Raw genomic sequence first — 14,194 nt, 5'->3', positions numbered from 1 at the left:
AGGCCAGTGCATTTTTTTTTTAAGTATATGGGGGTCAATTATGTTTTGTGTTTAAGATCCCAAAATGATTAATTATTATAAAAATAAAATCATTATTTATAATAAAATATTTAAATATTTTGTTCTTTCAGATCAGGAGTTTTAGCACTGAACTTGCAGTGGTATGTATATTTGCAAGGTTCCTAAATTACATTTAAATTTCATATGCTCAAAAAAAGAAACACACAAAATCATCTAGACCTGAGGTTAAGTGTACATTTGGTTCTTGGATTACAGCTCTTACCTATAAATAGGTAAGAAGTGAAAGGCTGCCATAATTATAGATTCCCTTGTAATTACCCCACTGTCCACATCGCAGAGGTTTAGATGTTATATTTTATGCAAGACCGTTCCTATTAATATTTAGAAGCTAACTATATCATTAATTACTTTAAAATCTTTGCCTTTCCATCTTTTTTAATGGCTCAGAGAGAGAGAGAGAGAGAGAGAGAGAGAGAGAGAGCACAGGCTGATGAAAGATTAATGCGGTGTCGGTCGGAGGAATGGTGATATAGAACATGTGCTCGCCCTAATCAGTGATGTCACTCATGCTGGATGGCTGTGTTTACCGAGCCAAAGATAGTAGCACAAGGGCAGCGGGAAGTGTGTCGTACGCAGTCAGACTCGCGCACACACACATTTGAGTTTCATGCGTTTTCAGTTGCTAATGCTAACCCAAAGACACTATTAGCTAAAAAAAAATACACCGCACGCTCCAGAAATGTGTGTTAATGGGAGTGTGTTTGATTCAGAAGTGGGACAGTAGTGTGAAGTGGGCCAAATCTGAGATCCAGACAGAATCCCTGTGTATTCACTCCCTCAGGTTATTTAACTTTTAATAATGGACAGTTAAGTCTGGTGTTTTTAGACCCCTCTCTCTCTCTCTCTCTCTCTTTCGCTCCTTCTGCCTCTCCGTCTTTCATATTTTCGCTCTTTCTGGCTGAAGCGTTAAGACATAAATGCTCAATAAAGGTGAAATCTCTCTTACATGACCTGTACATGCGCAAAATGGAAGAAGTATGTTTTGCGAGTGGCTTTTTCCGGGCTGCATTTAATAATGAAGAAGCTGAAGAGGACAACACATTCACATTTTGTCTCCTGAGAAACAGAACAATTAGACTAACCTTTCTCTGAACATGTTGCATTAATGGCATCAGACCAGATAACCACGCGTGTACACGTATATGATTTTTGCCATATCTCTTTAGAGGAGAGCTTGCTTTTATATAAGCAAAATACAATATGATCATCTAAAAGTCTCTTCAATGTAAAATAAAAATTATTTATTAATGCACATTTTATCCAGTGAATTCTCGATGGATAAAATCAGGTCCTGCATTTTTGCTCATTGTTTATCCAGTTTCACTCACTTCATTGAAGTAAAATGGGTTGCAAAATACTCGTTTACCCTCGTTTTTAAGGGATGATGTGCAGTAATTTCAAAAAAGCAAGCTTTGTGCCAAAAACTTTTGCAGTGATCATTCAGGATATAAAGAAATATACATATTTAATCACTATTTGCTGTGACTGACCAATCAAAATCAAGCATTCCAGAGAACCATGCAATAAAACGTGGTTAAACCCACACGTTCGCACAAACACACTTGAAAATAGTGGTGTTTGCCGTAATAGTCATCTCTGATCATTTTGGTTTAGGGAAGTGTCTTACTTGAGTGCTGTGCCAGTGTATATGCACACACACACACACACACAGACTGGCACAGACTCCGGCTCCAGATTTTCTCATGCCAGCCTCTCATTAAACACTAAATGTCTCATCCTGACATCTTAATACAGTGGAGAAGGGACGGCGAGGACTAATCATTTCTCTCTTCCTCTCTCCTTCCTCCTCCAACCTCACTAGCATGCCGCTGATTTATAATTAATGCAAATGAAAGCTGTAAGCCATGCTTCTTCACATTAGGAGTAAAGGCCTGTGTCGAGCTTAATGGCCAGTGGAACGTCGGACCGACCGGGATCATTTGTCTCGCCGTAATATCTTTAAGTATCTCTGTTTGTTATTGTACGATAAATGTGGCCAGCGGAACATTAGCTGAGCGCTGACGGTCAACGGTGTCTTTTGTAGCTCCATCAAACATTATGACAAAGTTGATGTTTACTAATGTTATAGCTTCATTATTATCGCTGTAAGAGCAGTAAAATTATTATTATTTTTAAATGGCAAATTACAACATTGAAAAATGTAATTGCAGGTGAAGAGAATGGCATGATGGGATATTCTTGCCTAAATCAACACTTTTTGAAGACCAAAGCTTGATCATTTGTGTAAATATAAGTATGTATCGGTTTGTTATTGAAATAGACGTTTCTTAACATTGTAGCATCATTATTATGACTATGATGGCAGAGAAATAACGGGAATAAACAATTTCACTAACAAAATAGATGTTAACATTATAGATGCATTGGTATGGCTGTAATGCCTGTTAAATGATAAAAAATGTATGAAATTGATGACAAATTAAAAACAAAACAAAATTGCAGATGAATATACCAATGAAAGCAAGGCATGATGGGATATTCCCACCCAAAATGCCATAGTTTGAAGACTAAAGCTTTGCCGTTTGTTGCTGCATTATTTCCTCAAGTGTATATCAGTTTGTTATTGTACGATACATGCAGCGAAGATTACACACAATTGCATTAAAAAAAAAAATACAGGAAAGAACTTCAGTAATAAGCAGCGACTGTAAAAAAATGCTGCCATAAAATACATTGTTGACTATGACTAGATGTTTACAATCGGAATTGTAATGGGAATTACGATGATTAATTCTAAAATCCTAAAAAATTATTAAAATCGTATAAAACTGTTAAATTAGTCAAATGAAAAAGAACTACATTAAAGGCCGATGGTGCTGTATCTACCCGAGATTACACTGTGTGACAACCAGACGCTATTGTGCTTGAATTAATTGCTTTAATAAAGGAGGGAGAAGTTTTTAATTCGCAGGTATTTCTTGAGGGTGTGAAATATATCACTGCGGTGGTCCGACAGAGTCGCCCCATTTCTCTCCAGCTCACGTAGCCGAGTACAGGAGACAGAAACATCCTGCCGCTTCCACATCTGAATATTAATCTATTTTGCTATAAATATTAAAGTAATCTGTACCTTTTAAAATTCTTTTCATATTCAAAGTTCCCCGTGCCATTGATGAGCGCGACCCAGGAGAGAGCAGCCAGACACGGCCTAATACAGAGACTAGTTGATAAGGATTCCTCTCTCTCTCTCTCTCTCTCTCTCTCTCTCTCTCCAGTCCAGCGGGATTTCCTGATGCATCCGACGTGTCAGAAATAATTAGGTTTTGTCAGATTTATCATGGTAGCACAAACCTCTCTCCCTGCCAAGTGCCCGAGATCATGTTAAGCCTTGTTTGTGTATGACAGAGTTATTATTCTTGTTAGTAACCTAACTTCCGCCCTCTCTTCGGCATCTCGCCGCTCCTCGCCAAACCGCTTCGTGTTTTTTTTTTTTTTTTACCCTCCTCGCTACATTTATTGACAGTCGGTAAAGATATTCATCCATTTGGAGTTAAAAACATGGATCATGGTGTCCGAGGCAACTGGCAGTCTGAAGTTGATTAATGGTGGAGTCTAGCTGCAGGTTGTCTCCTCACTCGAGAAGTGCCACCACGGCCCCTGCATATTAACGAAGGCCTGCACTTTCTATTAACAAGATAAAAAATAAAAAAAAGCTCCACTCTATCCCACCCACCCAACAAACCCCCCCCTTGCTCCAGGGGCGAGAGGATGAGAAATTCTCCATTATTTATAATGGGGCTGCAGCTACTTCTTTTTTCCCTTTTAAATAGCAGGTGCCATCAGTAAACTTCTCAGCGGCGAGCATATTTTACTGTCAACGCTTTCGCGTTTCCACACATGCTTCATTAATCGGGGTTTAATTGCTGTTAACGCTTTTTTTGCAACTTTGAAAACACAGACATCTTGAGTTAAGTTTTTTGTGTTGGTGATGAGTTTACACTTTTATTTCATTACAGTTTTGTAATTAGATCTTAAGAGTTGCATTTCTGTTGACAATGCTTAAGGAGAACTTACTTTGACAGCTTCCTGGAATACTTGAGTGTGATTGGTCAGATTTTGAAGAACTAATTTTCTGTGTAGCTGTGCAAGATGTCTCTTTCCTTCTCGTATAACAAAGTCATTCCAACTCTAATCATATGTAATGTACATTTCTTTATCTATGTAGTAAGTAATAAGTGGGATTATGTGCAGTTAGATGATCATTATCGTAAAATAAATCTCTTAAATGGTCATATAAGATCATGATTACCTTTATTATTATGATTATATGGACTACGGATCTGTAAAAATGTTTTTCACCTAAAAACCTTTATTCAGAAAATACACATTAAATTGATCAAAAGTGCTCTTTCTGTATGTGTTGATTGAAAATAAAAAATCATAATCACAAAAAAAAAAAATGGATCAAAAGTGACTGTAAAGACTTTTATGTTCCAATATATATATATATTTCAAATAAATGCTTTTCTTTTGATCTGACGATTCATCAAAAACTGGAAAAAAATAATCATGTGATAATCAAGACTTAAGTAATGACTGCTAAAAATTCAGCTTTGCATCACAGGAATAAATTACTTTAAAAAATATAAAAATAGAAACATTTTAAATTGTAATAATATTTAAAAATAATAATAATAATAAAAATCTTTTGAATTCATATTTGACCAGAACTTCTTTCTGTCTTTTACGCAGGCATCCAATTCACGTCAAGGAGGAGCCACTAAACATGGACGACGAGGACTGTCCGATGTCATTGGTGACCACAGCCAATCACAGTCCTGAGCTGGATGATGACCGGGAGCTTGAGGAGGGCAACCTATCGGAGGACCTGGAATGACTATTTTGCCCCGCCCCTCTGCAGTGGTTCTGCCCCTTTCAGGCCCCGCCCCTCAACTAATACACAACCACCGCAAAAGCAAAAAGACTGGACGCAGCAGGCGGGAGTATTTATTTAGCATGCATCTGGAGACTGGCCCGAAGAAAATCTATACCGCAGATCTTTAGGGACCACAGATGGACAGACATGAGACGTCTGCTTTTTAAAAACAAACATAAAAGGAAGAACAAAAGGACAAGACTTCATTCGAATCAGCTTGGCCACCTCACACAACGAACACGAGGCTCATGGACCGAAAAAGACAGAAGCGAAACGGGAGCGAGTCCGTTCTGTAGAAAGCCAACGGCCACATATACTGCCAAAAAAAAGAAGTTTTAAGTTTGTGAATATCCAAGCCACAGTAGTCGTCGGTGTTAGATGCAATTGCTGGTTCAATTCAAGTTGTTGCTCTGTTATTTTTTGCACATGAGTAGTATCAAAAATTAGTGTCACTGCCTGTATGTCGACAAAATGTTTAAAAAAAAAAGAAAAAAAAGCAGTTTTTTTGTTGTTGTTCTTTTTTTTTTTTCATTGTTGTCATTTTGTTCCTCCTGCGACTAAGCTTATGTTCATTTCAAGTCATGTTTGCGGCACCACCAACTGTAAATGGCATTTCCTAAAGTCACGTCAATAACACAACCGTGGTATCAAGACTGTTGCAGCCGTCCAAAAACAAGTACACAAACAAAAGTAGGTCTCGAGTCTCACTAGCTCTGTTTCTGCTGAAAACGTGAAATGTGATTCAGGTGCAACTCGACCGCGGACAGGAAAAACACGCAAGAAAAAGATGCGTTTCTGCATATTCTTCTAGTCTCTTTACCTCCTTGTTCTAAAGCTTTGTCTACCTGCAAAGAGTCACAGGCAACAGCTAGAAACCAAAGCCAACACTATCAACGGCCAATAGCTTAGACAGAAGCCGCCAGACTCTTTGGTCAGTCTTCTGTGACTTTAACTAGTACAAAGAGAAGTTTTTTTGATTTTTTTTCCACTAACTACCTTCGAATAACCTCTGGGATTGTCTCCTTTAGCCCTGTACAAAGATAAAGATGTAATTCGATCGACAGACGGAGCTCTCGCTCTGGCCTCGTGATGTCGCTCGAAACGGGGAAGACCATTCAACTACCGTCATGAGGTCCAGAGAGCAGCTATAAATGGATCATGACCAAAATAACTATGTGGAAGTGCAGAAAAAAAAAAAAGTTTTTTTATTATTTACTTTTGTATTCCTTTATTATTATTATTATTATTTGCGTAAGCCATCTTGTCATCGTTTTTACTAGTGAAATGTACTGTTCATTGTGACTGTCCAGCGTGTCATGTCTTATATCCGTCAATTTCTTCAGAGCCGAAACCGAAAATATAATAACCAAACTTTAAGATATCTAGTGAAGCCAAAAAAGTCATGATTTCAAGTCGATATGAAATGATGTGGCTTGGTTATATTGTAAAAGCAAATAACAGAGCCATGACAGGAAGAGGACGTTTGCTTTGCTCCATTGATTCAGACTCATTGTATAATTCATGGCTATACAGACACACCTAGTGTTGGATCATGGGAAGGTTTGTGGTTAGACCATCTGTGGTGTATAAGTAGCAACCCGTTATTTGAGGTGGAACAAGAAGTGATCGCTCGCTTTTATTCGAACGTTGCTGATGTCATCGAGGAAAAGCGGTTGTTGCTTTAAAGTTAAAAGTTTCTTTTTCAGTCAAACCAAAGTTATACAGATTTCTGCCTCTTCTTATACAGCAGATGAAAATAACGCAAAGCCTGTTTCCTTTTCTTCTTTCACTTTCTTTGATTGTTCTCTAATGCAGAAAACCCATTTGAAACGGATAACTGCTTTGTGTTGTAACCGATAATGTCAAAGTTTGTATCTGTCTGTGTGAAACATACTGTGCAGTTGTTCCCGTTTCGTGCCAAACCGAGGAGTTGGCTGCTAGTTTAGCACACACACACACACACACACACACACACACACTAATAATAAGACAGCGGAGCTGGATCCAGGAACAAAGCGTTTCCCTTATCCTTTGCTGGAGTCAGCAAATTGACTTGAAGATGACATTCATAATAATTTTATGGCACCAAATAAAAGGACGCAGCGTCTTTGAATAAGAAGATACAAAAAGGGTTCTCCCACTTATCCAAAAAAGGCTTCTACCTCTTCACAACATGAAAAAATGGCAGATTGCACGAGTCGTTAGAACGCCACCGACACATTTTTCCGCCTAATTCACGCAGGACTTCGCCAAAAGCGCCAGTTTACATTCCCAAAGGCAGATGTGGAAGGTTTGCATTGAACTAGTTTGTCCTCAGACATTTGTAGAATGAATATGTAAAAATAACCTGTAAGGGGATATTGTGTTATTAAAAAATGCATGTCTAAATTCATTTGGTGGACTGGAAATAAGAATTAATTAACACATATAATAAAGCGTCATGATGATGATGTTGATGGACTAATTGCATAAAGTGTGCATACCTCAGCTATTCTGTTTCCGGGGGGAGATGATGATGATGATGATGATGATGATGATGGACAAAAGAAACTCTCAGCCACAGAATGCATATTTCCTGTAGAGTTTGCATGGGTTTTGTAAAAACATTTTAAAAAAATGTCTAAAATAGTTGCTTGCACATAATACCAGAAGAACCTCCAGATCGGCAATCTCCTCCAATAGATTTTAGGATTGTCTGGGTTTTTTTCTGGGATGATTTTGTCTGTATTTTGATAATTGTGCATATTATGTAAAAAGATACAAAAAAAAAATGTTGGTGGACCCATGAATTTACCAGACATTTTTTTCTAAGCTAAAAAGCTAAGTGTTTTTTCTTTTCTTTTTCTTTCTTGAATTTCATGAATTTTTACTGTTCTCTCATTGCTTGCTAAGAATAGCAAACCTGCTTTTCCTGCATCTGCGTTGCGTAGCTGTAAGGCTTTTCCTAATGTGTGTATTTATTGCTTGTACCTCTGTGCATACGTTCTGAAGCATTACGTCAGGCAGTTGAGTCATGTATCCTTTCTAATAACTATCATTCTCCGGGAATATGATCCCCTATGTATACAGTAAATTGGGACTGTAGCAAAAAAACAAAACAAAAAAAAACATGTTTATGTAATTGGTGAATACCTTTTGGTTGTTTTTGCCTTTCAGTTTGGTTTCGTTTCCTTCGAATCGAGACTCATTTTTGATACTTTTCATTACCGTGTACTGTGTCCATATGTTACGGATTTCTGCGAGAGTAGAGGTCACGATTGAGAACTGTAACGGCCGTTATTATTTTCTGTATTCATGGCTTTTCACTGCTGAATAAAATAAAGGACCAAAACTAGGATTTGAAAAGCAACTGTCTACCTCCAACATCAGGGAGTTCTTACTTTTTTTCTTCTTCTTTTTTTTTTTGTACACATATATCTTTTATTCTACAAAGACGCAGCCTGTGGAAATGGGGCTGCATTATGCTTTTATGCAACGTGGAGGAATTTGTCGCAGGAACTCAAAAACATCTCTGAAAAGAGAGGCGGGGAAAAAGAAAAACAATAAAACTTTAATAGCGGACTTACACGGCTTTGTTCCGGCTCCCGGCACCTCGAGTGTTGTTTAGATGAGGTGCTCGTAATGGACTCGGCCCGTGTTCTCCGTCCCCGGCTTTGATCTGAGGAGAGAGAGCGTGGCCTGGCACAGCTAACTTGAAAAGGCTATTTGGGATGCAGTCGGGCCTCTGTGGGGGAAACGGCACATCTTCCATGCATTTTTGCTGCTTTCTTTCGATCTGAGGCCCCTAGTTGAGTTGCAGCGTGTGTTACGTGTTTACATGAACACTGAAAGCACGATGTAGAGGATCGGTTTATTTGCAAGAAATAATGCATAGAGCTGGGCCTTCTGCGTAGCCTGCATGTAGTCGATTCGCTGAGATTCTTTGTTATTGACTTTTAGAAGCAAACAAAAGTTGATTGTTTTAAAACAGATAGTCACGCCCCAAACTCGCGCTTATCTGTTGAGCCAATCTTGCTGTTTCAGGACTCTAATACATACAGATCAATGTTTAATCCAACGGATGTCAAACTTTCAATGGTCTCTGCATTTTAATTTAGCTCAAGATAAAAAATCTTAAGATTGTAAAAAATTGCACGCTGTGCCTTTAAGAAAAGCATGCTTGTGGGTGTTAAATTATCTTATTCTTATCCTGGTTTTATTCTGATCAAACAAATGAACCCTTTTCCCAAGGAAACGGCACGTTTTATTTGAGGTCAGCGCAGACAGATGTGATTTAACCTCATTTCTGCCTTTGAAATTGAAATGCGTTGACCACAAATTTGCAAGAAATTGTCAAATTCTTATAGCAAACTTGTCAAAGTCACGGGCAGGTGCTCAGGCGGGCCGTGATTGAGCCCAAGTCCCTGGTGTGACCCCGTCGCTCATTTTCATGCATGACAGTTTTAGCCTGACTGATGGGCCGCTCCGTTACTGGCTTTTTACTCTGAAGGGATTCGACTTTACCACAAAGACTGAGCTACCAGACGCCTGAGAATATGTCTTTTAGCAGGTTCTCCACTGGTCACTGAGAAGAATCTGGATTTTTTTAGGCTTCGCCCAATCAAAACGCCCCCCTGCGCCCAGTTTGCTGCAGTTACTCCGGCTGTTTCCACGTTGCAGAACCTCTCAGGACGCTATTCTACTGTGCTTTTTATGCACTTGGAAGTGTTTGTGAATTCAAGTGAGGGATGGCACACGACGTGCAACAAGGGCCGCTGTGTACCACACAACATCAGAGCGAGCGCAGACATTAAAGTGTGAGCCACATTACAGACCCCTCTTTCAAAGGCCATGAAATAATAATGGCTTGTGGTTAGAGGTATCCGTGAGTCACATTCGCTGCTTTTCATAAAGCGGAGTTATTTACAGAGCAATGAATAAAAGAATGGGATAGTGGTGCAAGCCTGTTCCACATGAACTGAAAGAGCTGAAATAGGTCAGCATAAATTTAGTTCTTTAGGTAGAGGTCTTGTCATAAACATCCACTGGTGCAATAGTCTACTAATGACAATTGCATGTACTCTTTAAAGGGGGTATATATAATAATTCTTATGAATTAATCGCTTTTTTTATTGCCAATGTCTGAACAGATTACCAAAACTTAAAACACGAGACCTTCCCTTCTTCCTAGGTTGTCTATGAAAGCCTGTAGACTGATTTTGATGTGAAGAACTCGGGGCGTTTTAGCCGGGAAAATCAAAAGGATGTGACGTTAACGCGCGCTCCCGAGAGCCTCTCTTCCGTTCTATAACACATGGAATTAATGCTGTTCAGGATAATGCCGAAAGAGCTATTCTACTGTAAGTGTAATATTAATGTGTCATGCAAAGAAAAGGGAGTAATTCAAACTACATTCTAACGTAGCCATATAGTCTTACATTCTTATCAAACTATCATAACAGTGTAATTTTAATTACCTCATCTGTCGACATGATGATGGTGAATTTCAGTCTGGTGCAAACATATCCGCACCGCTATGATCAGATGATTTTTTAAATAGGCCTTTTTTCTAATTCTCGAATCGCATTCAGGCTCTTTACATGTGCACGAGTGTGAACACGAGCAATCAGTTCCTGCCTGCAGTTTATTTAATGGCCACCAGTGTCGCTAATAAAAAAGGGGTTTGCGAAATATTGCCCCTTTAATGTTTTCGGGATTTATTATAAGTCAGAATATATGAATTGTCAGAATAAACAAATACATGTGTCCCTCATTCCTTAAACAAGCAAAAATCATGTTTACAGTGAAGCACTTAAGACTGGAAGTCTATGGGGCAAGACATTCTGCAGGGTTTAAAAGCATTAGTCTTTCTACCTCAAAATTCAAAGTCAGTGCAGTTTCTTTGTAATTTTTGAGTGCAACTTGCTTCTACACCTAGTTTTTGTATTTGGCCTAATTATTCTGTACCAAAAAAAATGTCATTATACAAGCTTTAAACTGTTCAGGTCTTCCCTTTTAGTACTATTTTTCTAGGCGGATGAACATGTACATGCAAAAAGTTACTGTTTACTAAGTTAAAATTGTAAAAAGAAGTTGATAACTGTGATATAACTTTAGACCGACATGTAGCCTATCGGAAAGGGATTTTATCATAATGTTAACAAATTTGTGATTCTTGCAGAGCTGTACTTTCAAAACAGTGTGTATTTAATCCCAATGCAAAGCCCCATTGACTTCCATTTTAAATGCATTACACATGATTTTTCTACAAACTGATAGGCCTGTTGAAATGATCGTGCATGATAGTCGACTGCATCTTTTATATGCAGTGTGTATACAAACAACAGCCTAATTTTGTTGTCGCTCAGCAAAAGGCGTCAATAATGATGTGCTATTTTGAAGGAAAAAAACCCATTGGGTTTAGAGATTGAGAGGCCAAAAGTGTCCCTCTCCACTCAGGCCTGACACTGTGTTCCTGATCTCCACTGGGGACTCGCCTGCGGCTGCAGAATCGCCTGCTAAATAGTCTGAGGCGATGGCAACGCTAATTGAGATCATCATTATTATAATTGCAGCTCCTAAAAAAAGTGTGTCTTAAATAATTTGCATTGCTCTCGAGTTGATATTGGAACACACTGCAAAAAATAATTGCATGGCTGCAAGGCACGTTTGGGTTGGACAGCTCCCTCTCTCTCTCTCTCTCTCTCTGTCTATCTGTCTCCCTCTGTCTCTCCTCCTCAGGGTTGCTGGTGTACACCCTGTCTCCTGAATGTCCCCATTACTGATTTGCTTTTCTGCACCGCCACAAAAACCACTGACACATTATATCACAGATCACTGAGCCACTTAAAGATGCAGACGACCATTTGAATTAAAATGCAAGAATTGTTTATGGTATAAATAGGATAAAAAAAATGTGTTTGCGTGATGGGTGTTTATGCATGATGAAATGTATTTTAATGTAAGGGGTTAACAACAAACATTGATGAAATTAAGAGAGCTCAGCTGTATGATCTATAACATCAAAGAGAGAGAAGTGTATTTATATAGCACAATAATTTGCAATGATAATTCAAAGTGATTTACATAAGCAGGTGAATTTGTAAGGTACATTTTTTAGACTTCCAAGTAAAGATTTTTCATAATCTTAATATATACAGCATAAATACTTGCTGACATTGATACATTTTCCTATTTTTTTACATATTGGGGATTTCTATCAGATACATATTCTATACTCATTTAAATTATGTTATTTTACATAAAATACTTTTTTAAATTATTTAATTTTATTTTGTATTATCAAATAAATTAAAATTGTTATTGTAAATTACTATTATATTATATACTATTAATAAAACTATTATTATTGTTTGATAGTATTAACATCAAATCAAAATGATAATTTATAATTTATATTTTTTATAATTTATATTTGTATATATATATATATATATATATATATATATACAGATTACACACACACACACATACATACATGCACACACACACACACACACACACATATATATATATATACTGTATACATATATATATATAGGCCTATACACACACACACACACACACACACACACACACACACACACATATAGACATATATACTGTACATATACACACATACATACACACACACACACATACATACATACTGTATACTTACACACATATACATATATAGGCTATATAAACATATAAAACATGTATATAATAAATATATTAATTAATATATTAATAAATTAATAAATTTCCTGGATCATAAATTATGTTTTGTATTTTAAAAAAAATATGTATTTTTTTATTATTATTCAAAAGATAACAGATAATCCCCATGGAACATTATGTTTTAAAAATTCTAAATAATAATAATTTTAATTTGACATAGGCTAGATTAGGTATAATTCATAGACACTGGTGTCAAATCAAAATGAAATCAGATGAACTGTCTAATCAAATAAATGAACATTTATGAATGAAATGAACACTTGCCCAAATCAAAATATGAGATTTGATAGCCTATATAAAAAATGCTTGAGTAATATTGCTCTCGGACCTGCAGCTCTATCAGTTTCAGGCCGACCTCGGGAAACAGGTCACGACCTAATTGCCAATTCATCAGAATTTATTAAAGAATGATTTCAATTACGTACCACCAGTATAGAGTACTGACGCACCGAATTAAAATTTAATTAGGACACTCGATTGTATCACTCTCTTAAGTCCATGCATTTCTTTTATTTTTTTTCCCCCCTTTTCATCAACTTCTGAAGATGAACTTTCTGTTCGGCCTCGGCCTGGAGTGGAGGGGGAACTAGGAGAAAAAACAGTCTGGCATTAGTGAGGAATAGTGGGTTAAATCACTTACTGAAGATTTTTAATGACATTTCAGTGTTCCGCGCGTAATTACTCTTCATCTAAGATATCCCATAATGATGTTGGACAGTCTTGGTTCAGGCTCGCTGGCTCGCTTCATTAGCGTGTCATTCCTATTTCACATCAGAAGATTTAATTGTAATGCTGAATATGCACAGCTCGCCGCGCTGGCCTAATCAAAGTGGATCCACTTGTATTATTAATATCGGAATATCGGACGGCTTGCTATTTTTTTATAAATAAAAGAATACAGATGCATAAATCAGCTGTCATTTATTAGCATGGCGCTGGCGGGCGCGCGCGCTCCTCGTCACTGCATTCATCAAGATTGAGAAGAGAAAATCCTGCATTAAATATACATACTAATTCTGGCATGAAGTAATCAGATTACAGAGCAGGTGACAGTGGGCACTCGCGTTCAGATGATTGGCAATAATGAGGCGTGGAACGAGAGGGTGAAAAAGACAGGAGGAGATGGATTAAAGGTTTATGTTGAATGGAAAAGCCTTCCTTTTTTTGTCCAATGCTTCTGCTGACCAGTGTGTGTGTGTGTGTGTGTGTGTGTGTGTGTGTGTGTGTGTAATCCGGCCAGATGAACCCTCTCGCGCTGCTCCGGATAGCTGGCATTCACGCGCCATGACTGCAGGATTTAAATGGCATGACTCCTCAGAGATTAAAGCAAATATCTTTTCTCCAGCGAAATTAACTCGCTTTTTTCCGGGTGTCTCAGTGCATACACAGGGTTTGCCTGTGCCCTAGAACATCACATTAATAAGATTTCAAATGTACATCTTATTAAATTATACATGCCGAAATCTTTCAATTAAAAATACTCTTAGAGCACTA

The 14,194-nt window shown here is 37.7% G+C and overlaps 1 protein-coding gene across 8 annotated transcripts in view; it reads left to right on the top strand.

Annotated features, from left to right (window-relative positions):
• Nucleotides 1-8,321, top strand: part of foxp2 (forkhead box P2) — a 147,283-nt gene extending 138,962 nt beyond the window's left edge. For 6 of the 8 annotated variants that reach the window (XM_082168394.1, XM_082168393.1, XM_082168399.1 and 3 more), the window contains 2 exons: nucleotides 132-161; nucleotides 4,795-8,321. In XM_082168394.1, the coding sequence (XP_082024520.1) occupies nucleotides 132-161; nucleotides 4,795-4,939 (175 nt within the window). In that variant the 3' untranslated portion in view covers nucleotides 4,940-8,321. The remainder of the gene's footprint in view (nucleotides 1-131; nucleotides 162-4,794) is intronic. The other 2 variants (XM_082168398.1, XM_082168397.1) reach the window with 1 other exon arrangement.
• Nucleotides 8,322-14,194: the final 5,873 nt, after the last annotated feature.

The sequence above is a fragment of the Leuciscus leuciscus genome (genome assembly GCF_965113295.1).
Source record: "Leuciscus leuciscus genome assembly, chromosome: 4".
NCBI classification, from domain to species: Eukaryota; Metazoa; Chordata; class Actinopteri; order Cypriniformes; family Leuciscidae; genus Leuciscus; species Leuciscus leuciscus.
This window is presented reverse-complemented; position numbering and strand designations above follow the sequence as displayed.